Below are 27256 nucleotides of genomic sequence, written 5' to 3'. Positions count from 1 at the left end.
TTTCTTTTTTTTCTCCCTTTTCTTTTCTGGGAACCGGATTTAGCGTTCTTAGACTTTCTTAGACATCTTCACACCGTGACCGTCGGCATTGCCGCTTCGGCAGAATGAACGTAACATTACGTTACTTCAAAAATGCGCCTAGCAGGGGGAGGCGGACTGAACCATTTCGTGCAGGGGAGAGGGTGCCTGCCCTCAAACAATGTTGGCTTGGACACAATTTAATACATCAATCAACTGATGCATTTACCCGAAATATTTGCATCTATATTATTTAATAATATTTATGAAGATCTTTAAATTAAGGAAATTATTTATTATTAAGGAAAATAAAATTCAACTCCTTAGGGGCCCTCCCCCCATTTGGGGCCCGGGTAATTTATTCCCACTTGTCCCCCCACTACGACGCCCTTGCTTCACAGCACACCACATGATTGGCTCAATGTATTTTACAACATACCACATGATTGGCTCAATGTATTCACATGTCGACGTTTTGTCGCCGAAGGGTTGTGATATGTGTAGACATATGATGGCAGTTACAAACTAACCCCATGCATTACTATGGAGGATTTTTTGAGTGCTGTATCTCCTCATTAGAAAGTCTTTGGTAAAACTGGTTGTTCTGCCCCCCCCCCCAAAAAAAAAAAAAAACGAAGTAACTTTTTTTAACTAAGTAACTTTTACTTAAAGTACATTTTATATGAACTTTAACTACTTTTTACTTTTACTTTAACTTGTACTTGAGTACTGTACTTGAGATCAAGGTATTTCTTGAGTACAATATTTTCATACTTTTTCCACCTCTGACAATATGGTCAATCTATTGTCCCACCAGAACTGTACGCTGCTTTCCCAACAAGCATTGGATAACCAGCAATGTCAAGACCCTTCTTAACAGGAAAAAGATGGCGTTCAGAGAGGGGGACATGGCAGAGCTGAGGCTCGTGCAAGGGGAACTCAAAGTCAAGCTGAAGGAGGCTAAGGAGGACTACAGAAGGGAGGTGGAACAGAAGTTGCAGGAAAACAACTTGAAGGAGGCATGGGATGGCATGAAGATGATCACTGGCCTGAAGAAGAGCAGCAGCTCTGTGGAGGGGGACCTGGACAGGGCGAACCAGTTGAACTGCCCTGCTCCAGCTCCAATGGCGGTGGTTTGTCCACCATCCCCCAGCCCCCACCCCCCCTCAATATCAGTGCAACACTCACCTCCATCATAACAGACTATCGTACCCCCACCATCACTGGATATTGCACCCCTCCCCCACATGGCGATCACGAACAATGAGGTGACAACGACCTCAGTCAACAGCCATCAGACACACAGATCCCAGATGCACCCCTCCCCTCCCCTTATACCCCCCATCATCACAACAGATCAAGTGAGAGCCTAACTAAAGACACTGCGCATCAATAAAGCAGCGGGGCCTGACAGACTGTGTCCAAGGCTACTCAAGGCCTGTGCTGCTGAACTGGGGGAGCCACTGAAGCATATCTTCAATTTGAGCCTACGCCTTTGACAAGTCCCAACACTGTGGAAGACATCATGTCTCACCCCTGTCCCTAAGAAGCCACACCCTAGTGCTTAATGACAGACCTGTCGCTCTTACATCACATGTGATGAAAACAATGGAGCGATTGGTCTTAGGTATGCTCAGACCAGACATGGGGGACTCGAGTCACCTGACTTGACTCGAGTCACATTTTTTAAGACTTGAGACTTGCTTGATCAACATAAAAGACTCGACTTGACTTTGACTTGCTATTCATGACTTGAGACTTGACTTAGTCTTGAGACAAATGACTTGAAATGACTTGACTTTTTATTTTTTTCATAGATATTAAGGAGTTAACTTTACGATTTTATGAAAATCTGCTTAGGTGCTGTTGCATGCGTCACGCGAGCGAACCTGTCATTATACCAAGTGACGCGACAGACCAACAGCAAGTGCCAGATCAAATGAGACAGACTGAGGTAGGCTAACTTGCAAATATGGAAGGCTCTACGTTTATACCAAAACATAATAATGTTTTGCTTCACAAATGATGTATCTGACAAGTCAAAGGAGAAATGAAAAGCAGTCTGCAAGTGTGCAAAATAGCGACATAACCACCACCACGTTGATTTTCATCCGAAGTTAGGGGTGTTAGAAACCCAACGTCAAATTTGAGGCATGTTAAGAATTGGCTTTGAATTATGCTTTTTAGTTAATGCCATATTAGGTTAAAATGTGTGAAATGGCAAAGTGAAACATTTTCCTGTCTAAGTTTAATCTTGATATATAGCGAAAATGTTGCCAATGTAACCTAAAGTAAGCGCCTCTCTTTCTCCCTCCCTCTTAAACACGTCCCTGTTCCATACGTTACAGCCTAGTAGTAGGCTAATAACAGTAAGTAGGCCTAGCTAACTGCCAGCAATCAGCATAGAAAAATAGCTTAGCCTATTTCACATGTTAGGCTTATGTATAATATGATATAGCATTGACGGTCTAGCCTAGAAATCTAGACGCGCCCCTAGCGGCAGCAAGGGCTAGTCTAGCAACTCTCCGTTGGCTTGTGAGCTCCAGAAATCGAAACTTAATCAGGCATTGAAATCGTGTACTGTATCCCCTGTTCAATGCTTCACTTAAGGGAAGAGGAGAGATAGACTTCTCTGCATAGTCTGTCTGCCTCTTCACCCCCTCCATGTTTGGATACTGTCTGTCCACTAGCCACTTTTTACCACTGTCTTTCTGCCTCACTGTCTGTTTGCGTGCTATATTAGCACATTAGCACATATGCATAACCCCTCCCTCCATGCCATAGCCGAACTGTGGCCACACTTATACCTTTTCTTAAAATAGTTATATATATATATATATATATATATATATATATATATATATATATATATATATATATATATATATATAGATAGATAGATAGATAGATAGACTCTATTCTTGCACTGTTGCACTGTTGGACTTACTCATTTGCACTATCACCATGACCACTATCACCATTGCACTATCACCATGACACTCACTCACACAGAGCACCTTACCTTACCTTACTATGCACAGAGAATCACAGGCTCAGTCCCTGCCTCAGTCATTGCAAGCGCCTCTTGATTGATTAATCACCACTGTGGATACTGTTTTTAGAATTGATTTAGATTAAGTGTTAGTTGTTAGCAGTGTTGGTCAAGTTACTTAGAAAAAGTAATTAGTTACTGATTACTGATTACTTATCCAAGAAAGTAATCTAGTTACTTTACTGATTACTTATTTTCAAAAGTAATTAGTTACTTTACTATTTACTTTACTTAGTTACTTTACAAAAACACACTAGCTATACACAACCTGAATATGCTTTTTTAAAACTTGGTTTTATTAGTTTCAATCTTAACTTTTTGGTGTGTATACCCTTTCATTCGAATAGATGTAAATAAAATACAGCAAAAAAAATATTAAAACCAAAGTCTCTATTAACATTTACATCTTTTAACAGTTGCAGTGCAGAGAGGAGTAATGCATTTACCAAAACAGAAAATGATGTTGCATGCCACATTTAGGCTGTTCTAATGTCAAGAAGAGTATGTGTTTGAACTGTGTGTGTGCAGTGCCGCTGCTGGCTATTTTGGTGCCCAAAGCAGAACTGTTAGTTTAAAATATTTCTTAAGAAATACTACTAATTCGATGCAGTTTAACTCATTTATAAATGGTGCACTGTCACTTTAAGAGCATCTATACAACTCTCATAATGATCAGCTCCATTCAAATATAAGCCTATGGCTAGTCCACAAACTCCACATTTGGCACTATATTAGCAATAGTCATGATATTACGTTGGTATAAACAGCTAGCTAGACATTTTCTGTTTGCAATTAAAAGTGATAGCCTATATGAGCCTGGTAGCACCTATCTGAGTGGAATGTGTTTCAATCGGCATAGGCTACTGTGCTTCATGTAAATGCTTAGTTTAAGGCAGTGGTTCTCAAACTTTTTCTTTCATTCCCCACTTTGATCAAGGGGGCCTTTTCGAGCCCCGCCTGTCCCTCATTGCTCTAAGAAAGTGGTAGGTCAAGCTTAAAATTGTCAAATGTATTGAAATAATGACAAGTTCTAAATATATCCTCTTCAGCAGAGTTAAAATCAGCTGGTGCTGCAGATATAATAATAAATAAATACATAATGTGCCATTGTAAATTAAACACACATATTTCTGTTTTCCAGCAACATATTAGGAAGCATAAGCCAATATTTTACAGCATTGTACAATATATTCAATGAAATACCAACATGCTGCATTAAATGGATCCATAATCCAGTCATACTGAGCACTGCTGGTTGGGAAATATTTTTGAAATAAACTTTGCAGGGATGTGATGTAGGCCTACTGTTTAATACATGGGATCACAAGAGTGGCTCCCGAAGCAGACGTTTCAGCGATTTCACTCAGATTCTCAAAGGCATACTGTTGCGATCGAGGCGCCTGTCCCATACCTCAAGTTTTTTGGTGAATGCAGTAATCTTATCTGCTAGGTGAGGTAGGTGCTTGTCTATGCCTTGTAACTGGATATTTAACTCATTGAGCTTTCCAAATATATCGCAAAGATAGGTCAGCTTCAAGAAATGTTCATTAGTGAACGTGCTTGCAGATTCAAACATGCGCTCACGCTGCCTTGACACGCGCGCTTCCCTATGAATAACACATGCGTCCATTGCGCATCGGGTGCTACCTGGGCCTAGGCTACAGATAAAAAAATAAATAAAAAAAAACTCCTGTTTTTCGCGCCCCACCTGGCATGTCTCCGCGAACCAGTAGAGAAACGCTGGTTTAAGGGAAACGAATTATTGAAGACTTCAACACTCACCAGCCCCATTACAAAAAGGCAAAGACCACATTATATTTTTGCCCATTTTCCAAATCACAGTGAATGCAGCCAGAATATTATAATGCCCTGGCTCCTGTTATAACGGGCCAGTAGGCTACAGGGAACCCGCGACGTCCTCTATTTTCATCTTGGGGTGTCTCAATGAGTTTCACATTTCTGTGCCGGCTTGCTAGGTGCTTGCTCAGATTTTAGGTGGAATTTTTCGCTGTAGACAACATGTTTCTTCCCATGAAGAGTGTACAGGTTAATGTTTTTTTCGTAATGTCTGAACTGCAATGAATTAAATGCTCCATGTTCGCGCTCTCTCCTGCACTCCATGTCTTGCACACGTGTGTCTGTTGTTTACATCTATATCACACAGCTATAGCCTACATCATTGTCTCACAAAATCCATATGGCAAAATCCCAAATTCTTTTACTGTCTATGGCAAAATCACGGTTTAGTAACGCAGTAACGCAGGCTGCTTGCAGGAAAGTAAAGTAATCTAATTACTGTTTTTGCAATTGTAATCCCTTACTACTCCTTACTTGAAAAAAGTAATTGGATTACAGTAACGCATTACTTCTAACGAGTTACTGCCCATCACTGGTTGTTAGTATTGTAGCGATCTCACCCTCAGACCTCAGACAAGATTCACCTTTAGCCAGGACGGCCATTTATTGGAACAGGCAGACTCATACGGTCACAGACAACTACATAGGGCAACACAGGGGTAGTCTCAGCCGCACATGCTACACACAATAAGGGTTTACTACACACATCACCACGAGGATAAGCACATGAGGTACAACCAAAGAGACTAACACGCTAACAAATACACAACATGCTAAACGTAACTACAACTATTATAATCGACATTACACATTCTACCATTCACTCGCACTGCATTCTGGGAGACACTCATTCAACGTTAAACATGTACATCCACCGACGCTACAGTATGTTAGTATAATTTGTATTTTAGTATATTTAGTATATTCTTTATCTTCTACTCTCCTTATTGCTTAGTTGTGTTTTTATATTATATACTTTTAATTACTTTTTCTGCTGTTAGTGAATGTGTGTGTGATTTGTCAGTATGCTACTGAGACCTTGAATTTCCCCTGGGGATCAATAAAGTATCTATCTATCTATCTATCTATCTATCTATCTATCTATCTATCTATTGTGTTTCATGTGACACGCCGAAACTAGGCCTACATTCATGCATTGTCTTGCTCCAGTTAAAATGTTTCTGCCTAATTTGTCAGCTGTGATCAAATGCGTTCAATAAATTCCACTATGTCATAAATATAACATGCCGATTAATGTTTGTATGGTGTATATCATCTAGGCTTCTCTTAGGCTATGTTCAATCGAATTGGCTTTGCCCACCCTTTTCTTTCTGTGCCCACCCATTTGAACATTTCTGGCTACGCTACTGAATCGAGCATAGGAGTAGAAAAACCTATTCGTTTAGACTGCCGACTGAGGGGAAAAAAAGAGATTCTGTTGCTCTGTCCGAGTGGTCATTTAAATATAGATCTTTAGGTTAAATTGTGTGTGGTAAAGTTATAATCGGACTGGTAGGCCTATGCAGCTGGCAATGGAAGTCAATAAATAATTTCCGGGTCAGAGCAATCAGAAAAAATAAATATCAAAATCAGTTTTGGGCCTGAGGCCGTTTTTTAAACGTTCTACTTTTGATCTGATCATGAAATCAAAAGTCTGAAAAACAAAGCATTATTTGTTCGTTTGTATCACATTCATAAACAAATAATGAAAAAACAAGTCCTTTTTTCATTTTTTCATTTTGGATTCTCAATTGAATATCAAATGAACGAATGATACACGGACCATCATCAGTTCATAATCAGTTGGTGAACATTATTATTAGACCTTGTGCACCATTACCGGTATTTACGTTTCTCTTATTTTTTTCTGGTAAGAGAAGAAATAAGAAGTCACTGCCAGATATGCAGCAAATATTTATAACCAACCACCTAAAATATGCTCTTAAAGCCTTTATAAGCTTTACACACACTGTTCCTCAACTTTAAATTTCATTTAGAATTAGAAAATGGAATGTGGATATGCACAAACATAATAAGAAATGTGTTTGTACACCCCATTTTCCATGAGGCCTGTTATTACAGAAGCAATCAGTTTTGGTATTTGGGTGTTGGGACCGTGAGCTACAGAAGGCAACAGCAGGTCCTAGCTAAGACCTATGAGAATTTCATGTCCACATCCACTGCACCCCAATACAGTGTCAGCATACCTGGTGGTATGACTCTATGGTCCTGACACACCCTGTTGAAAATTCCTCTGAAAAAGGAATTGTGTGGTCATATTTTGGGTATTCTACATCTGGAATAATAACAATGGAATGCAATTGTTTCACTATGTTTTCAGGATATGGATTTTCTAATGGAATCGATGCACAGTGTGTAAGTGTTACACACCCCTAGAACTATGACCATTGTATGTCCTGGCTAGTCATTTCTATTCCCCAATTTAAGACCCTGGTTTGAAAGTCATCCACATTCCTTAAGGTCTTCAGGTGGTTTCATAAACGTAATCTAGCATTGCTTTACAGCTGTGGCAGTGTGGGTCAGTGTCATGATATTTCTTTGTATAGCCAACAGACATGAATGTTTATATCTTCACTTCATGCAACCAGCAGCAGGGTTGGTCATGGTGTGTAAGCCAGTGCACCACAACCTTTAGTGCTCGGTTACAGTGATGATGAACGGTGTATTGCCAAAGAGAGGGTGGGTCCCATTACTCTAACTGGATGAGGGCATGATTAACGTCAGTCAGTGTGTCAAAGAAGGTGTGGATCAGTAGGTGTGATGCATTGACGTAACCACGTGTATCATGTGATGACTAGATCAGGTATGGCCTGCTCATCAGATCAGATGTAATTATTTAGTTTGATGCCGACTAAGGGTCAGCTTTTGTGGTAAGTGTGTTTCTTCAACTATGATATCCCCAAGTTTTGTTCTATAAAATATCCTGTTACAATCTCTATCCCACACACTGGAAACCTGATGACCTGTTTGCGATCTACCTGTGCCGGCAAACTAATACCCGCCGTAACCAAACTCTAGAGTTTAATATTTCATCGTGTCGAGAGTTGAGTTCCTCTGAAAACGCTGCCTCTCTCTAGTTGTCCCTGGACGCCAACCTGCTTCCCTCCAGCCCCACTGCAGCAGGTGTTAGAGTTGCATTGCATCAAGGTAACATTTCAAAAGAAGTCTATTATTTTTTAATGCATGCGACTTCCTCACCTAAAGTTTGTCTGTGAATTTGTCACTACATGGGCATTGTTACTTTATGATTGATTGATTAATTGATGGAGCTTACCTTAATGTGCTGTCTCTCCGCAGAGCTAGATTACTTAATTGGGTGATTTTTCTTTTCTTTCGTAAGAGTTTGGCTTACCCACGTAGTGCTATTTTCCAAGATACACATATTGATCATGAGGAAATGCCTGACTATGCATGGTGGTTATGTTGCAAGCTGTTTGAATGCTTTCGTGCACATCAAGCACTTCATTCTTCTGGTCTGGAGATGGTTAGATGTCATGTAATTATACATACTAATGTGTATGTATTCATATGGTGTGTTCAAAGACTTACTGCGCAGAGGTTTTCGTCTCTGTGCATCTCAGGGTGTGTGTTACTTATCTCAGACATTGTGAAGAGTAAATTTGAACTTTAATAAAACTGTGGTCTTGAACATACACTCTCTTGGTTAATTTTTAGGTCAAAGTCCGCCACCATGTATCTCAACTCTTCAGGAAACGAGAATGTCTGCATGTCTTTGAACTTCATGGGGAAGAAGCTCCGCAACCACTCTGTGGCTCCGGCCAAAAAACAACGTAGGTGCAGCTCAGCTTCCACGGCCACACACACACCTCCGGCAAAATGCTCCCCTTGTAACGCATCGCCTATGATAGGGGTTCAGTCTTGCTACTTGTGACTGTGTGCTAAGAGGAAGGGCGTGTGAGAGATTTTAGAGAGGAGTAGCATTAGCATACAGTTTCATGCCCATCGACTGTGAAGTGACACATCAAAGAAACATTGGTTAAAAAAAATACAGTTTCATCAGAAGGCACAGGTGTGGATTGAATGAAATGTCTGATAGATTATTTAATTTAATTTAATATTACTGAGCAGGAAATGTCATGTGGTGATACTCTCCAGTTCTGTAGTATAATTCCCACAGTAGCAGTCTTGGAGTTCATAACATCATAACAAGCTGTGAGTGTGTGTGTGTGTGTGTGTGTGCGTGTGTGTGTGCGTGTGTGTGTGTGTGTGTGTGCGCGCGTGTGTGTGTAACTGGATGTGGGTGTGGATCACTGGAATGCAGGAGCGGTCACAGAGTCTGGCCTGAACACCATCATGTTGAGAGCATTATCAGATGTGATGTACCATGTTGAGAGCATTATCAGATATGATGTACCATGTTGAGAGCATTATCAGATGTGATGTACTATGTTGAGAGCATTATCAGATGTGATGTAATTCATCTTTGTGGAGGCATTCAGGTTCATGATACTATTAGTGGTATTTACAAACAGCCATTTTTGGAAGATGCCTTGAATTTATATTCAAATTGTTTTTTATTCCTTTGAACATGCATTTTTGCTTATCACATCCTTAACCTACTGTATATTTGACAGCTGTTTACTTTCCTGTCTTTTTGCAGGTGCATGGGAGACCACCACCCTGTCCACCTACACCGATGAAACAGTGGGTCGTGCCAACCTGGTCCGAACGCGTGCTGTCATGCCCGCCATGGAAGATCTGCCAGGAAGCGTGCCAGACCTGCGGGCAGACACCTGGCCATGCCGCCCGTGCGCCATGCACAACACTCACCTGGACCAAGACAGAGAACCAGGTGAACTTTGCAGCAATAAATCCTCATAACTGGTCTTGCTGTTCCTTGGAGGTTCAGATGCCGAAATGCGTATAAGCATTCACCTACAGTACATCATATAAGTATATAAAATGTGCACAACACACTCAAAAAGCCATAATGCTATTTCCAACAGGGCAAATAACTGACAAGCTATGCCAAGGTCATAGATGCAGTTCTCTGATAAAATGTACATTGTACCTCAACCATTTTAAGCTATATGGAAACATGATTTTATGTATGATTCAGGCTCCGTACAAAAGCTGTGACTGTGAAAAGAGGGCTCCTGAACCTTAAAGCTAGAGAGCTGATATCTTTGTTGCATTTGACATTTCTCCCGAGTCAGTCATTCTTTTAGGAAGATTCAAGAATGCATACGGTAAATAAGGGCATCTGTAAGAGAATACGATACGAAAAACTATGTCACTGAACTGTCCTGAAGACTTGATGTTTCATGGGTGTCGCACATACACATTTCATTTATTCACTGTTTGATCTTAGCCAGGCAGACCTCCTTGACAGACAGACCACATGTTTGTAGATGTAGACATACGTAGATTGTAGATAAGTAAAACACTGTCCATGCTATTGCCTTGGTAACCTTTCATTTTTATATTCATATCTATAAGTAATAATAAACACGAATGTATAACATATCACTAATTACATTAATAAAATGTAAATTTTATTGAAACATCTGGGTTATGTGTGATTCTTTTTAGTGACATATTCTCATAATAGCAAGTTATATGACATTCACCATGCATTGCTTTTAGTGTTATTTCACTCACACAAACATAGGGTTGTGTCTGAATACATACTGGATTATTTGAGGCCCTTATAATTAAAACAAAAATCTATGAACCTAAATTGTATATTAACATAACATTTACACTAGGCATCAATGGAGTAAGCTTCTGTGAAAGACAGATATAAATATCTTGCTTAGTCATCGTTTTGCACAAGCAGACATTATGAACACTGTAAGAGGAAACTGCATTTTGACCTGGCAAGCTGTCCTCAAGGTGTCACCGACCTCTTCTTGCCTCATCAGTCAGATGCTGGCTGTCGGTCTGGACGCATTTGCATTCTGTGCCACCAGAGGGCATCCAGACATACATTTCTTCTGGACGGGAAAAAGTTTCCCAGCATTAGGCAGGGCCATAGAAATGCTTCAATCTAAGCATTCTTTCAAATGAAGCATTCTTTCATTTTTTTTACTAGTATAGCACCAGCAGAGCTACCACCTTATGACAATCAAAAGCCCTATCTCTGATACCCTGATCATGTTTCTTTACCTTTTTACAAGGCTGAAGACTCGTAATTGTAATCAACTAACCCCACCCACGTTGTTAATCAGTTTTATAGTCTAATTCAAATGGAATTCTGTGAAATGTCTTGCTGTGTTTCTAATAACTATCACATATCACTGACACTCCTAGCATTGGGAGAGTGATCTGCGCTTGCCTAAATGAGTGAATCCCCTACCTCTTAACCTCTGGTTGCTTCTTAGCCGTTACATTACATCAGAGTGTGCTAACCACCATAAGGTGAAATCTTAAGAACCTTCTCAACCCACACTACCTAGCATAAACCCACTCAGAAAAAGGAATCTGCTGACCTGATAATGGCAGCTTTTCTATACAACATGATCCAGTCAGACCACATTTGTTAAAGAAGTTAGTGATTGCTGCCTAGGCAATGATACAGTTTGAATTAAAAAGGTATATGATGTTCTGGCAGGACAAGAGGCATCGTGGCTAACCAAAGGTAAGAGGAAGTGGGACACGTTCAAGCACTGGATCTCCGCCAAGCCCCAGTGTGAGGCATCAGGCCACAGACCATCAGGTAGATTCCCACCTCTACAGGTCTCCTGTGTTATAGAGCTAAGAGGGACGTTAGTCATCACAGAGTGGTAGAAAAATCAATGGCTCTGTCAATGTCATTAAACATTACTTGTACAACTGTATTTTATTGATCCCTAAGGGGAAATTACTGAACTTCAGACCTCAGATAAGACAGAAGTGAGCAGGTCACTGAATTTGCTGTTATCCTTAAAAATGTTTGATTTATTGACTTAACAGGTAGGAGTCCAGTCATTGGAATAATTCACTCATAAAAAGTTCATGGGGCTTACAGGTTTTTGTTCATCTGCAATTGAACACTAATTCTCTACGTTGTCAGAGCCTGGCCCGTCCTGCATGAACGGGCGGCACCTGCGAGATCGGGAGAGTGAGGGGGCGATGGACCTCAAGATTTTCATCCCATATGACTCAGCCAAACTGTGCATCACACAAGTACGTGCCCATCGCCTGACCTTCCTGGTGACATTAAAACAACAGTGGAGATGAGCTTTTGGGTGGGGGCTGACCCATGTTTGTTTCGCATGTGACTACGTCGTGTCTGGGCCGGTGGAGGCAGACACTGTATTCTTGTTGTGGAGTGGAGGCTGGAAGTTTTGTTTTTCTTTTGGAGTGAGTCACATGTCAGTCACTCTCCCTGTTGCCTGGAGATGATATTGCCTGGAGTGAGCTCAAGTTGTTATTGTTAGTGTGCTCTGTGGCACATCACATCACTGAATGATTCAGCATATTCCGAGTTATTCGCTATACACTCTTAGATGTATGACACATATCATTTTATTTATCAGTCAACCTGTGTAGTGAACGTGTTAATGTAATTTTTGCAATTTAAATTTATTTTTTTATCAGATTGCAGGTGACATGGTAGCAATGAGAAACAAACATCTGGAGATGGTTCAGGAGCTGGAGGAGAATTTTCTCATCGCCTCACGTGAGAATCAGGTGAACACTCTGCACAGTACAGTACATGTACACACACACACAGTTAACACATACAAATGATGGACTGTGTGTGTGTCTTTCTGTGTGTGGTGCGTTTGTATGTTTGAAAGTAAAAGCTGGTATGAAATGGTTGAACATTGTGAAAATGAATTTCTTGTCTCGAAAGGTGTGGTTTTTTTTTTCTGACTTGGGTCCTCAGGAAAGGACAGTGGTTAAAGTAAGGAGTCACTACCAGACCAAGCTCAATGCCCTGAAGAGAATGCTGGCTATTTATCAGGAGAAAGTGGAAAGAAAAAATGCTTGTTGGGAGGAGAGAGTCGGTGTGAGTTGTTGTGTTGTAAACTCTCCACAATACACTGATTGTGTATAGTCCCACCATTTGGTCCTGGTTTGGGTTTTGGTTTGTATTCTACATGTATTTACACAGCAAGACCTTTGCCTGTCATCTGTTATAAACAGAAAACAAGTGTGGAATGTCTTATGCAATATCCTACATTTTTAATCAAAATCATAAAGCTGTCTGCACTGTGTGCAGTTAATGATTTCACGATTCCACTTACACTCTCAAAAATGATGTGTTAAATAATTACACATTTTTTGTGTTATCACAATTTTAACACAATTTGTGTTATTTTGTGTTGTTACTGTGTTATATTACTGGAATATACTGCCCAACACAAAATGTGTTAAATTATTGGCCAATCCCTGGTGTCCTGGATGAGCCGTTACCCTGAGAGGAGAGGTTCTTTTCTCAGCACTTCATTTTGGCGCACTGGAAGAAGTTGCAAGTGGCACATAGAGTGGAATTAAATGTCTGAATAAAAGGTAAGGTAGACCCATATCTTCAGACGTATTTGTTATGTTTATTTTAAAGACTCTTGCAACTTGCAATATTGTAAAGGTTAAATGATAATAAAGTCCTGCATCGATTGTTAGCCAAGTAGCTCTAGCAGCTAACGTTAGGTTATTGATTAGCAATCGTTATGCTAGTCCATGTTAAGTCAATCCTGACCTTACATTAACACACTCTGAAAAACACTGGCATACATGTAGAAACTAAAATATTCTAACGTTACGTCATCTCGTATTACTATGTGGGTAAATCCGCATTTTGGGTAGCTGCTAAAGTTTTAGCTATGGACAGCTAACGTTAGCAAGGTTTGTGGTAACTGGTATGACCTTGTAGCTAGTGCTAACAAGGTATGAAATGCTAACGGTATAGCTCAGGATGTCAAAACTACAAACTACTATCTACGTTACAAATTACGATAAGTTACAACACTATCTAACTTACTATAACTACTATAAATCATGATAACCACCGTTATTTATTTAGAAGCTGATTCACTTTTACTTCCATATATAACGGTGACCGTTTTATTCTGAACAATCTGTGGTTAACGTTACAAGCCATAATAGACATAAGGTCAGGTAACGTGAATGTAGTCGTTTTTGTTATAGGCCTATGCAGTTATATCTCTTCTGCTCCACGACATAACATTAGAACATGTTCACAAATAGTCTTGCAAGTTAACGATGATGAATGAACTTAATGCATTTAGAAGCTACCACGCTGCCAAGGGAAAACACATTTGCATTCCGAACGCGACACTAACGTTAGTGAACACGGTTTGATGAAACGATATTGCATGCAGTTAGTAGACCCAGTGTTGAACTAGCTTCTACATCTATGCACAACGTTATGATGATCTTTTATAGTTTATAGAGTGTGTAGTTTGCTTTTTTGGGGTGCAGTTTAAGCAATAATGTGACGCATTAATGAAACAGTAATCAATGCTGCCATTTTGATAATAACCTAAAGTAACATTTCATTTCTGACCAGTTCGCTAACGTTAGTCACCCAGATTGTGTGTTTTTATTTTGGAAATGCTGAATGATTTAAAAAATAAACAGTATGGAAGTTGAAATAAGTTATGTGTTCACAATATGGTGTGAAATCAAATTTATAATAATCTATTTTGTTGCAGCTACAAGGTTGTGGATTGCTGCTAGACATCCAACGTTGGAGGTTTTTGCAGAGTTTACACGCTTTGTGGACATGCCATATATGGTGAGTGCATATTGTTTTGGGACAATGAAAATAATGAAAGTTGGATGAATTGTCTTTAATCCCTCTGATATCATTCTAATTTTTCAAATGACCTATTTGTAATAAAAATAGTAAAATAAAGATGAAAATAATGATAGTTGGATGAACTGTCTTTAACCCCTCTGATATCATTCTAATTATTCAAATGACTGTATTTTGTCCATTTATGTACTTTGACACAGAATTTGGAAAGATGTTTCCTGGAAAAGCTGCTGTTCATCCGAAAATGGGAGGGAATGTCCACAAGTGAACCTGCAGCTGCCTTGCCACCAGTTCCTGAGCATGATTGATGGTAGGAGGAATTATCTCTATTAAGCTTTTGTGCTACAGTGAATGAATGCAATTGATTATAACAAGAAAGTAAGAGTTTACTAAATTTGTTTGTTTTTATAGTTTCATGTTACAGAGCTCTTCATAAGCTTGTCCATCTGCTGCCCCCCACTGCATCAGGCAGGGGCAAAGGGAACACCAAATGCAGTGTGAAGTCAGCTTCGGGCTACCTTTTGGATATAAAACCGGTAGGCCCCTCCTATAGTAAATGTTTCTTTTGTGTGCTTATAGTACGGAATGCCTATATTGTATGTTTTATGGTGCATTGTTATATCTGGTATAATGTAAAATGAGTATTGTCAATTTGTAAATGGTTTGAAACCCTGCACATGTCTAATGACTTGTTTATGTTCTTTTTCTTTCTTTAAAATAACAGACTGGAACCAGCATTTCCAGTGTGCTGAACAATCCTCCTGATAGATCAGTAGAACATCGCCAGCCCCACTTGGTGTGCATTGCAGATCCCTCCGCCTCCGCCCAATACATCATTGTTGCAGAAAACGACAAACTTGCCATTCCTCTTAAGGAAAACGGTTTGAGAAGTTATGCACATTTCACCAGAAAGTGAAAATCAAAATGTTTTTCTTAAGGATACTTGTTACAAAGTTTTTCCATAACCATTTCCATGCAATTGCTGTCCAGAGAACAGAGGACTTTAAACTAATTAGTATAAGAGATTTAATTGATTTTAGACCAATACATTTGATATTTTTTAACAATGATATTTTTGTAAACCCTCGTTATGAACTTGTGTAATGTTTATGTGTACAATATTTGTAATAAATAATACATAATTTCACATTAGGCTGTCAGGAATTCATCTTTATTGCACACACTATTTGGTTTAAATAATTTCATAATTGTCTTATCTGCTAAGATCCATAAATATACTAAAAATATAAATAAAACGACAACATGCACTTCATTATGCTGTGATTGAATTGACATTGTTGTTTATTATTGCTATTATCCTTGTAATAGTCTGACCAACATCTTAATTTGCTCCCTGTTAAATTTAAGTATTATATTGTCTTGTATTTGTATGTGGCTTTGGACAAAAGCATAACCATAACCAAATGAAAGTAACAATAACCAAATTGACACAAATTGTGTCAACACACAGGTGTGTTAAAATATAAACACAGTAACTGTGTTAACCATTACCAAATTGTGTCAACTATAACACACAGGTGTGTTAAAATATCAACACAGTAACTGTGTTACATGGGTTTAACACAAAAAATAACACAAAATGTGTTGTCCTTACCTAAACACATTGATGTGTTAAAAATGTGTTGTTTCCAACACATCCTTTTTGAGAGTGTAGTTATATATGAACCACACATAATCTGTGTAGTGCCATTCTAAAGTGAATCTATCGGTCACATGATGCCTGGTTGTGTCACTGGTTGCATTGCCTACAGTGTTGTTCCCTCTTTACCTGCAGAAACTGCAGAGCCAGAATGAGTGCTTGCAGCAGGAGCAGAGGTCCGTGCAGGAGAGGAGCAGAGAAGAGATGGCCTCATGGCAGAGAGAGAAGGTCTGACCAGCTGTCTCTGTGTGAGAGGGTTGAGGTGCACTTCAGAGTTTTACCCACACAAGTTTCAGATAAAAGTGGGATGTTTGACATAGTACTGTATGTCACAGGTGAAATTATATTTGTGGCTTTTGTGGTCAGAAAGGCTCTTGGCAACAAAACAAAAATATCAACCGTACTTCTACTGTAGGTATAGCTGCATAGTAAAATCAGTGGACAAGTAAATGGACAGAGCAAAACCATCACATGACAGATTACATATCTTTGTTTCTGGTTGTGCTCAAACCTAACTTCATTTGGTTAGCTACTGTGACTTTACTATGAAGTAGGGTATAATGACATATTCCAAGTTTGTGTACATCCTTTTTCCATAAATGACCATAATTCAGGGAACGTAATCAATATCTTTGTGAAGAAGTCAGAAACAATGTATATCATAACAGCACACGCTCTTGTCTTTCAGAGTAAGATGATGGAGCTGTTCTCCAGTAGGTTAGACCTTCTCCACAGCCATCAGGCATCAAGTGAGTGGATACATTGTTTTTGGGGGCAGATAATAATTTTTTCCCAGAAAGTGGTGGAGTGTCCTTGTATTCTGTGTGTGCGTGTGCGTGTGTGTGTGTGCGTATGCTTGTGCATACAGTATGTGTGTATTTGTGTGGTTGTCTATGTGTGTCGTGTCTGTGTGTGTCTGCATGTATTTCAACTCTTTTTACTGTTTAAACAAGTCTGCCAAATAAGAGAGTGAATTGTGTTTCCTGACATGTTGGATTCAATAAAAATGGAAGAGATTACACATTCACCACCTTTATAATGTTTGTTTGCCATGTAAATACATCTACCTGTGTGTGTGTGTGTGTGTGTGTGTGTGTGTGTGTGTGTATGTGTACATTAGGCCCGTATCAGCACTTGCACAATATATTGTATTGTATCGTATCACCACTTGCTGCCAAATATCGATATTTGTTATTAAAGCATTAGGCTGTGCAAAAATGTCTATACAGCTGACTATTGCGATATTTTTTTTTATTATTTGTCTGCTGTATTATCAGTATAATGTGATCTACATATTGTACTGCCCAGCAAATTGCGTTTCCAGCTCCATTTTTACATTTTAAGAAAAAGTATTGAAATATATCGTGATATATTGCATCGTGACCCATGTATTGTGATGCGTATCGTATCGTGACGTCCTTGCCAATACACGGCCCTAGTTTACATGTGTACGTGGGCACACCCACCTTAACCCCAGCTCTTTGTCCCCCAGCCCTGCAGGAGCTGCAGATGGCTCGGCTGGAGATGGGGAGGGTGCAGGAGATGCTCAGACCCCCAGAGCCAGAGGAGGAGCCCCAGGAGGTGGAGCAGGAGGAGTTGACAGCTGAGGCCAGTGCTGAGCAGGTGGGCTGCAGGATCTATGGGCCAGTGTGCTGGAGGGCAGACTCATTATTGTGTTGGCACACATGACAGCATGGCAGGCATTCAGACCAGGTTGGCGCAACCCAACGCCTTATCTGCTGCATGTGTGACCGGTGGTAATTGGCTCTGCGTTGTGATTGGTTGAAGTGGTGGTATAAAAATGGTGACCGTGCGGTCAGCTCCTACACACCTGTACCCAACGCCTCATCTGCTGCATGTGTAACCAGTGGTAATTGGCTCTGCGTTGTGATTGGTTGAAGTGGTGGTATAAAAATTGTGACCCCGCGGTCAGCGTCCTACACACCTGTACCCAACGCCTCATCTGCTGCATGTAGGTGGACTGCGTGGTCAGCTCCTACACACTTGCCAAGTGGTGTCAGCAGGCCTGTTTCTCTCCTGATAGTAAATGATCCAGCAGTCAGTAGAGGGGGACTCTTTCTCCCCTGTGGCCAATGTCATTGTCCTGTTGTGTCCTGAACCATTTTGTAATGGTATTCATCTAACAATGTGTTAGTGTAGCTTTGACTATAAGTATGGTGCGGCTATGACTGATATCCAACTTTTCTTTTGTTTTACTTCAATGACGATCAGCCACCACTAGAGGGAGCCCAAGCTCGTCTGCAGAACCTGAAGGAGAGCCTGTTCAAGAGAGAGCGAGAGATCTCCCAGTATCTGGAGGGAGATGAGGACTCACCATACATTGTGACAAAGACTGCTCTCCTCAAAGCGGTGGTGCAGAAAGTGAGACTATGATACCAGTGCTATTGCTGTCTACAGTCCCACAAATGTAGCCTATGTTTTAAAAAAAATCTGATTTGTCATTATTTAAAATGACTAAAACTCATTGCCCATTGAGTAACATTCGTCTGAATTTGTTTGTGCAGGCCCATTATATCTATGGTGAGGTGGCAGAGGCGAAAGCCCTGGTGGACCAGATGGCGGAGGAGAACCGTGACGAGCTGGCTAAAGTTAAAGAGACTCTGGACCAGGCTGACACAGCAGCATACACTGAGCCTCAGGGGAAGGCAGATGAGACAGACTCACAAATGTAAAAGCATCCTAAACACTCTTGCACTCTGTAGAGCATTAAGTTATTCATTTTAGCGCAGAAAAGTGTTTCATTTGCTAGAGGGTGGGTTAAAAGTATTATTGTAGTTATAGCTCAGACGCTATAGCTGAAACACATGCTTAGTGTACTGTAGTTGTCACTTTAGTAGCAGTTAATGTAAATATGTAGATATCAATGTAAATATGATTGAAATGTAGGTGTAAATGTATGGTATTGGTCATTCGATTTATATATTAGAGTTGAAAGTTATTGTATAGACATCAAGGTAATAGCTATATAAAAGCAGTTGCTGAAAAGTATACTTGCTTGCTGTAATTTAAAATGTAAGCAGTGACTAAATTAATAGTACTGTAAATGTAAGACTTAGACTTTGCTCCTTGGGGGTAGTTTATTATATGCATATAATTATATTATATCAATTATATGCATATAATAAACTACCCACAAGGACTAAAGTCTAAATCTTACATTTATATATCACATGCAAATCTGATCTTTCTCATTTTAGTCCAGAACAGGATCCTTCTAAAAACTGTGAGCTGAAGCTGACGACCAGACAGCGGCTGCAGAAGTTTGAACTGACAGAGCTGGCCTGGGATCTGATCATGACCGGCTCTACTGCCTGCCTCTCTGGTAACAACATCCAGCAGCAAGACAGAGGATTTCTTCAGCCTTTACTGTCTGCTATATTTTACTGCTGTTGATGATTCTTTAATATGTATGTGTAATGGCGGAAGTTATTGTGCAACTTGTGGATGTCATTTATTCTGATGTTGTTTGGAAACCTGCTTTCAGTTCCTGAGTATGGGCAGGATGGGCCTGCAGATGGTGAAAAGGAGATTGATCCTGTGGTAAGGATACACAATCGCGCGCACACACACACACACACACACACACACACACACACACACACTCACGAAGAGAGAGAGAGAGAGAGAGAGAGAGAGAGAGAGAGAGAGAGAGAGAGAGAGAGAGAGAGAGAGACGCTTTCAATCCACTTTCCAAACTGCTTTTGTCCTTTGTTTTCTTGCCTTCACCATTTCTCACCAGGATCTGGAAAACTTCAAGAAGAGTGAGTTCCTGCCATCAGACACAGAAAAGAGTGTAGGACAACAACTACTGCTCCTACAATCTGAGGTGAGTGTATGTGTGTGTGTGTGTGTGTGTGTGTATGAGAGAGAGAGAGAGAGAAAGAAAGAGAGAGAGAGAGAGAGAGAGAGAGAGAGAAAGAGAGAGGGTGTATGTAGGAGAACAGCTACTATGCCTCCAATTTGAGGTGACTGATGCCACTTCTCAAAGCACGAACATACTCCACTGCACATGTCTTATATCCTTCGTCAGGCATTTTTTTAAAGATAAAGGTCATACTGTGACTCTTGTTTGCAGCTGAAGCAGCTGAAAGAGGAGCATAGAAAGACTGTGGAGAACTACACAGCAGAGAGGACCATGAGAAAGAAGTACTACAACATGGTAGAGAATATGAAAGGTACTGTAAGTGGGAAAAAAAAGCTTCTCGTCACAGAACATCACCTCTTTTCTTTAGATAGGTCACAGGCCTTCTCCTTTAATTTAAACCTTGGTCCATGCTCCAGTCCACACAGGAAGCACTTTCTGGGAAAGTCCCAACGACTTGCATTCTGATCATTTCAGGGCCAATTCCAAAAACTCAAGGTCCATGAAACAAAACAGATCTGAAGCAGATTGTAGCCTCTTTTTCAACAGCTTTTACTTGTTAATGGGCCCAGTTTTTAGAAGTTTATGGCTCCCATACCCAGGGCAGTGTAGACACATTCTATCAATTTCTTCTATCAGGCTCTCCGTAACTGATTGTTGAGCGTATAGGACTAGGTGTCCTGAATGTAATTGGCAATCATTCTTTGAGTGGCGGGTAAGGAGACATGTGTCTCTGGGGTCTTCAGGTGGGCACCCTCCGTGGGCACCCTCCTGCTTGCTGTGTCATTGAGGGGCACATGACACCTCAAGAGGTCTTAACGGTGACACCTGGCATCCCAGGTGGAAACCAAGCCCCTCTGCCTTAACCCCTGGCTGGCTAATGGTCATCTAGCTGCCCAGTTCTCATCCTTTCATAAATCCAGTTTACATGTGCAGCTGCATCAATGTTAACCCTTAAAGTGGAAATGAAGCAGTCAAATAAAACAGATGTCTATAGCACTAGTTAAATATTTAAATATACCTTAAATACAAATAAAGTCAGAAATATGACCCGTTATTCAGAATAAAGCACAAACAAGTTGCATTAATTTCAGCTGTGCGCCGCCATCTTTGTTTTCAGAAAATGATGACATCACAAGAATGGTTGGTACAACATTCTATGCTGTTTACATAGCGGCTTTTACTGTCTACGAGCGGCTGTCATAGCCTCACAGTTAGCTTACTGCCTCAACAAAATGGATATGGACGAATGGGATAGACCCACCAATGAGGACAGGCATCCAATTGCCTATGCTTTTGAGCCAGTAAGTGCAGTGGGAGTTTTAGTGCCCCCAGAGCCTGACTATGGAGGAGAAATAGATGATCGAGAGAGAGAGGTGTATCTGAGCGCACAGAAAACAATCGGTGGTGCTTATGTGGGGGTTGTGTCCCTATGTTCACTGACATGTCACACATGGAGAGTGTCTGCTGCCAGAAAATGAACCTGGGACATCTCATCCAAAATAACAGATATATCACGTCCAATCCTACGTGCCAAATGCTGTCATTAAAGCGAGACGTTGGAGGTTGCAATGCGGTCGCTGAGGGACATCCGAGCCGAAACACTAAAACGCCCAATAAACAGCAGTTAACCAACTAACACACTCTTGATAGGTTGTGCAGAGGGGGTAGGCTAGGGGACTACACTGATCACCTGAGACTACACTATTTTTTACACCCATACTCAGTTGTTCTGCAATGTAATATCATGGTAGAAGCTGCGATACAGTACTAGCATAGCATAACATAACAAGCACATACTGTAACTAGCATAGCATGAACCCTAACATCTATGGTTGCTACAAACGGCACATCTGTGCATTTATTTACTTAAATTGAACAGCATGTTATTTTATGTTAGCTTACATAAACAAATAAAACTCAGACGCCTTACAGTCCATAGACAACGTCTACCCACAAAACCATGCCTGTATCACAGACCTAGGCTACTGAGTAGCCTACACAAGTCAGGCGTAGGCTAGCGTACCCACAACAGGTTCTCACCAGGTTCGCAAGTCTCTGCAAATAGTTTCCACTACTACTTGAGTGAAACAAATGCAATCATTGATACCAATCAATCACAAAAAGAAACCTCTTACTCACACATAAGAAGTTCGCTCCCCCAAGTTTATTCACCAATTCATCAACGATGCAACTGCATTTTCAGGTCGCGGTAATCCACAAGTTGTGCGAGAACATCCAAACACATTATTGCGACTGAAGTTAAATCTAATTAAGTACTGTCTCTGATAGGCCTACAGGCTCCATTGCAGCAGCCATTGTTCTTGTACAAACACAAAAACAAACATAAACAGAATTTGCCTAGGCATATTGAAATAAAGTGAACGTCCGCTAATGGATAAAACATCCACGAACAAACGCTAACCATTCTGATGACGTAGCGCCTGCATTTTTAAAACATGGCCGCGCCCTAGTGGCGAAAGTCGTTATTGACATGTCTTTTTCCAGTGAAACTACTTGAATTTCAGATTTAATGAAAATCCATGTATCTTCAAAAATGAAATAGCAACCAAAAAATGGTCACAGTTCTCACTGCTTCATTTCCACTTTAAAGGTGTAGGTTTTTGAACATTCTAAGTTCCGCAACAATTGAAGGTTCTAAAATTCTATGTTGAATTCAATGAACCCAGATATTCTTTAGAATGTTAATTTCCCAACATTCCCGTCACACCAGTGTGACGGTACTCCTTTAATTAATGATGCTGTTAGTTTGCATATTGTGTATTCAGATAGTTGAATTTGTTTCCTCCAACACAATATGTGGATTTATGTAACACATGCAGGTAAAATCCGAGTGTTCTGTCGGATCAGGCCAATGAACCGGACCGAGATAGCCCGAGGAGACTCCACCATTGTGTCTCGACTAGATGAATATTCCGTCACTGTGGAAACGGCACGTGGTCAACGAGAGTTCCAGTTCGACCGAATATTTGACACTCAATGTTCTCAGGAAGAGGTGTTCCAAGACACTAATAGGTAGCACATAACACTAAATAACTGAGTACTACGCTCACATTTTTTTTAAGGTGTTTTTGGGACCAGTTTTTAAGTGACACTAATGCATAATTAGCTTATAGCTGGTGATATAACACTGATGATTTGAATTTACTTGATTTTTCTTTATCCCAGACTCATTCAGTCGGCCATTGATGGCTTCAATGTGTGCATCTTTGCCTATGGGCAGACTGGTTCAGGGAAAACCTACACAATGGTTGGAGATAAACATCTGAAGAACCCAGGCATCATCCCCCGAACATTTAACAAGATTTTTGACATCATTCATGAAAACGAGGCTAAGTTTGACATCAAGGTAAGGCCTCAGCCACGACTCTCTATACACTCTCGCTTGCATTTGCTCTTTCAGTTTGTGATAGATGATATTAAGAAAAATGAACTAGTATATCTATTCTCTCCTTATTTCTCTCCTCTCCTCTCCTCTTCTCCATTACTCCTCTCACCTCCCTTTGTTAATTTGTTTTACACCTCTCTCTTTTCATCTTCTGATTTCTCCTCCTTCCCCAACTTCTCTCCTCCCTCCTCCTTTCCCTCACTCCTCCCCTCCTCTCTCCCACTCTCCTCCTGTTCCGTGTTCCGAGTTCTCCTCAGGTCTCTGCCTACATGCTGGAGCTGTATAATGAGCGCCTGCAGGACCTCTTTGTCAGCCCCGCCGAGGCATTCAGCAAGCGGATTGAAATGAAGAAGGACAAAAAGGGGCTTGTGTTTGCCCAGGGAGCAGAGACAAAGCAGGCGGCCAGTCCCAGCGAGCTCTTTGCCCTGTTCGAGCAGGGCTGCGCGAACCGCCATATCGCCGCCACCAGTATGTTCTTAATGAAGCTTCAAAGAGAGCCATGCTAAATGGTTTGGATTAATTGCTTTAGTCACAGTCACTAGTAATGTATGGAGGGTACATCATTATGGTGGCTTTTTTCAAGGGGGGAGTGGTGCCAAGGCTTGCCATGGTGTAACAGGAGATGTTTGTGTACCTCACTAATGCTCGCACTACTGGTTTATTCCTACCAGTGAAATGTTATTAGTAAGTACAAGTACTGATGATGCAGGAAATCAGGTGTCATATCATAAATCTGGTGGCAATGAAGTTGCATGTCTGTTTGGTCCATGACATTTTTGAAAAACTTCTTACTGCCCAAATGTTAAATGACCATAAAGACATTACATTCACATTTAGTCATTTGCAAATCAGTTTTATCCATGCAGTTTGTTGTTACTGTATTGCATAAGTATACACTGATGCAAGAAAATGTGTTCCTTGGGTTTTGTAGCCATAACCTTGGTGTCAAACACAGAGCAAATTCATAAATAAAAACAAAGGCAGCCTCCAAAAGAAAAAAATAAAGACATAAAGTACAGTATGACCTCATGTGACAGACGAGTTGTGTGGGTTTTGTTCTCCGTCACTCCTCAGAGATGAACGTGGAGAGCTCACGCTCGCACCTGATCATCGGCATCATGGTGGAGAACAGGAATCTGACCAATGGCACTGTGTGCTACGGCAAGCTCAGCCTGGTGGACCTGGCGGGCAGTGAACGGGCCGCTAAGACAGGGGCGAAAGACGGACAGCTAAAGGTGTCCACATCCACTCTGCATTCACTCCAGTTCCTCTACAGATGCATGTTATAGTACTGTATATCCTCCAAGAAGGTTGGAGGACGTTCAGTATCAATGGCTCAGATCATACTGTATGTGTGACTTGTGTGATAGGTAACAAACATATTTGAATATAAATGGTGCATGCACACACACTGTGAAAGTGTCGAGTGATCATAAAGCTTTGAGTACTTAGTAACTGCTCAGTTCTCACTGTGTCATTGTGCCATTGAATTGCTCCTTTTGCCTCACATACTGTATTTAGACACGGTTCACTGTCCTTCTGTCTCATGGTGTGTCTGAATGACTGAATTACAATAACATTTGTCATAATATTCCTTTGTAATATGGAGTCTAGTTAGGTTACCCTGACTCTCTCTCACTCATTCTTTTTTTTCTCTTTCTCTCTCTCTCTCTCTCTCTCTCTCTCTCTCTTTCTCTCTAGGAGGCCAACTCTATTAACAAGTCTCTTAGCGCGCTGGGGGACGTCATCTCGGCCCTGTCCTCAGATCAGCCTCACGTCCCCTACCGCAACAATAAGCTGACACAGGCCATGCAGGACTCACTGGGGGGCAACGCCAAAACACTCATGTTTGTCAACATTTCTCCCTCGGACTGCAACGTGGAGGAAACACTCACTTCGCTTATGTAAGAAACCACTAAGTGTAGACTTCAGAAAATAAATATTCTGTCTGAATGCGGTTTCTGAATTGGTCAGTTAATTTGAGTCGCTTTAATCGTTGCAATTATTCTAATAACCAAGCGAATTGCTACATGATTACTTACAAGAGAAACTGATGTTTTTGTGTGCTGTGTCTTTCATAGTTATGCTACACGGGTGAAAGCGATCACCAATAATGTGCAGAGGAACATGGACAGTAAGGAAATTGCACAATTGAAAGAGGTTAGTTTTGTGCAGTCATGATTAGATGAACACAGACACACAGACATACATACACAAACACGCACACACACAAACACAAAGACACACACACTGACTTATAACTCGTTGCTGCTGTCTCATAACTCCAGTCTTACATAAAGTATAATTCCCCTCTATTGTTGCTGACTTCACTTTTCTTGTCATACATATAAGTCCACTCTGTTGTGGCTGACTTCACTGCTCTTGTCCTCTGTGTAGATCATTGTTAAACTCCGATCTGGACAACCTGTGGAAGAAGAAGATGTGCAATGACCCCTCTCAAGAAAACACACATGCACACCCAAATAAACACCAACTATACATGCACAACGATGGATTTTATACACATTATCAGTTAGACTGACCAGGCCCAGCAGTGTCAGATGGATGTCTAGTAGCAGTTAAATGTTTTAAAATTGGTTTTGCCAATATAACGTAATGTATCATAACATGTAGACAGTAGACATGCAAACAGATGACAGACAAATGGAGCATGATGTATACTTCATTAATCCACTTGATCAAATTCATCTCATCCACTGTTTGCTTCTCAGTGTGGCTGTGGACATCAGCTAATGTACTATACTATGTTTGGCACTGTGGATTGTAGATGTTTGCCAGTGAAGAACTGATGTGATTTCCAGAGTTTTAGATGTTTAATTATGTTTTCCTGTTTTCTTTCCTGAATTGTGTGTGTGTGTGTGTGTGCGTGTCTGTATCTGTGTGTGAGTGTGTGTGTGCGTGTCTGTATCTGTGTGTGAGTGTGAGTGTGAGTGTGTGTGCGTGCGTGCGTGTCTGTATCTGTGTGTGAGTGTGAGTGTGAGTGTGTGTGCGTGTGCGTGTGCGTGTGCGTGTGCGTGTGCGTGCGTGCGTGTCTGTATCTGTGTGTGAGTGTGAGTGTGTGTGTGTGTGTGTGTGTGTGTGTGTGTGTGTGTGCATGTGCACCTTCCTGTAAGTCCACCCCCTGTGCGTGTTAAGTGGAGGGGGTGAGAGGGGAGACGGGCGGCCTGAGCTCCGTGTGAGCCAGCAGGGGCCAGGGCATCGCGTGCTGGGCAGCAATGGGAGCCGCAGCGCGGGGAGAATGGGCCTGTGGGGGCACGGGGGGCCCCCTGAGGGGGGAGAGGGAAGGGGGGGGGGGACCAGGAGAGCGGTGAGGGCAATTATGGAGTCACTTGGCCAGTTGGTGCTGCTATTGTGGGAAACGCACAGAGCGTACGCTAAGGGCCCCCGCTTGGCAGGTAAAGGCCCAGACAAGCAGCAGGGGTGGGGGGAGCGGAGAGGAGCGGAGAGGAGGGGAGCGCATGGGGCGCCATGCGATGTCCAAGGCAGTCACGCAGGCATATCCCATTGCAGTAAACAGACGGGGTCACAAAAACAGACACGAAAGGGTCAGGCCTTGTTGGTTTTGCGGACAACAGGGAGTCCTCTAAAATTAGAGCGAAGGCTTTTGT

At 41.2% G+C, this 27256-nt stretch overlaps 1 protein-coding gene and 1 long non-coding RNA gene across 3 annotated transcripts; both read left to right on the top strand.

Annotated features, from left to right (window-relative positions):
• Positions 1-1693: 1693 nt before the first annotated feature.
• Positions 1694-26512, top strand: kifl (kinesin family-like). Its single transcript, XM_076271311.1, has 24 exons — positions 1694-1972; positions 8624-8739; positions 9570-9783; positions 10834-10850; positions 11523-11627; positions 11964-12076; positions 12491-12583; positions 12783-12905; positions 16471-16563; positions 17024-17084; positions 17828-17949; positions 18568-18717; positions 18861-19024; positions 19554-19678; positions 19841-19896; positions 20096-20182; positions 20432-20531; positions 23062-23254; positions 23408-23588; positions 23885-24095; positions 24702-24862; positions 25329-25531; positions 25709-25787; positions 26025-26512. Exons 2-24 carry the CDS (start codon positions 8640-8642, stop codon positions 26076-26078), a joined length of 2805 nt encoding a protein of 934 aa, XP_076127426.1. The 5' UTR covers positions 1694-1972; positions 8624-8639; the 3' UTR covers positions 26079-26512.
• Positions 13149-15822, top strand: LOC143105981 (uncharacterized). Of its 2 annotated transcripts, XR_012983593.1 has the most exons (5): positions 13149-13408; positions 14572-14654; positions 14876-14985; positions 15087-15211; positions 15400-15822. It is a non-coding gene; the product is annotated as an uncharacterized LOC143105981 (long non-coding RNA). The 2 variants fall into 2 exon arrangements; XR_012983594.1 differs by lacking the exon at positions 14572-14654.
• Positions 26513-27256: the final 744 nt, after the last annotated feature.

Source organism: Alosa pseudoharengus, unplaced genomic scaffold, assembly GCF_046254945.1.
Source record: "Alosa pseudoharengus isolate Yale_2024_CS ecotype anadromous, Long Island Sound unplaced genomic scaffold, YU_APseudo_1.1 YU_APseudo_1.1_scf_6, whole genome shotgun sequence".
In the NCBI taxonomy this organism is placed as follows: domain Eukaryota; kingdom Metazoa; phylum Chordata; class Actinopteri; order Clupeiformes; family Clupeidae; genus Alosa; species Alosa pseudoharengus.
This window is presented reverse-complemented; position numbering and strand designations above follow the sequence as displayed.

Excerpts from the sequence above, each read along its gene's own strand:
- kifl (XM_076271311.1), top strand. The coding sequence starts at position 8,640 with ATGTATCTCAACTCTTCAGGAAACGAGAATGTCTGCATGTCTTTGAAC. Across the intron at positions 18,718-18,860 it reads TCAAAGCGGTGGTGCAGAAA|GCCCATTATATCTATGGTGA; the intron begins GTGAGACTATGA and ends TTGTTTGTGCAG. Across the intron at positions 24,863-25,328 it reads CGAAAGACGGACAGCTAAAG|GAGGCCAACTCTATTAACAA; the intron begins GTGTCCACATCC and ends CTTTCTCTCTAG.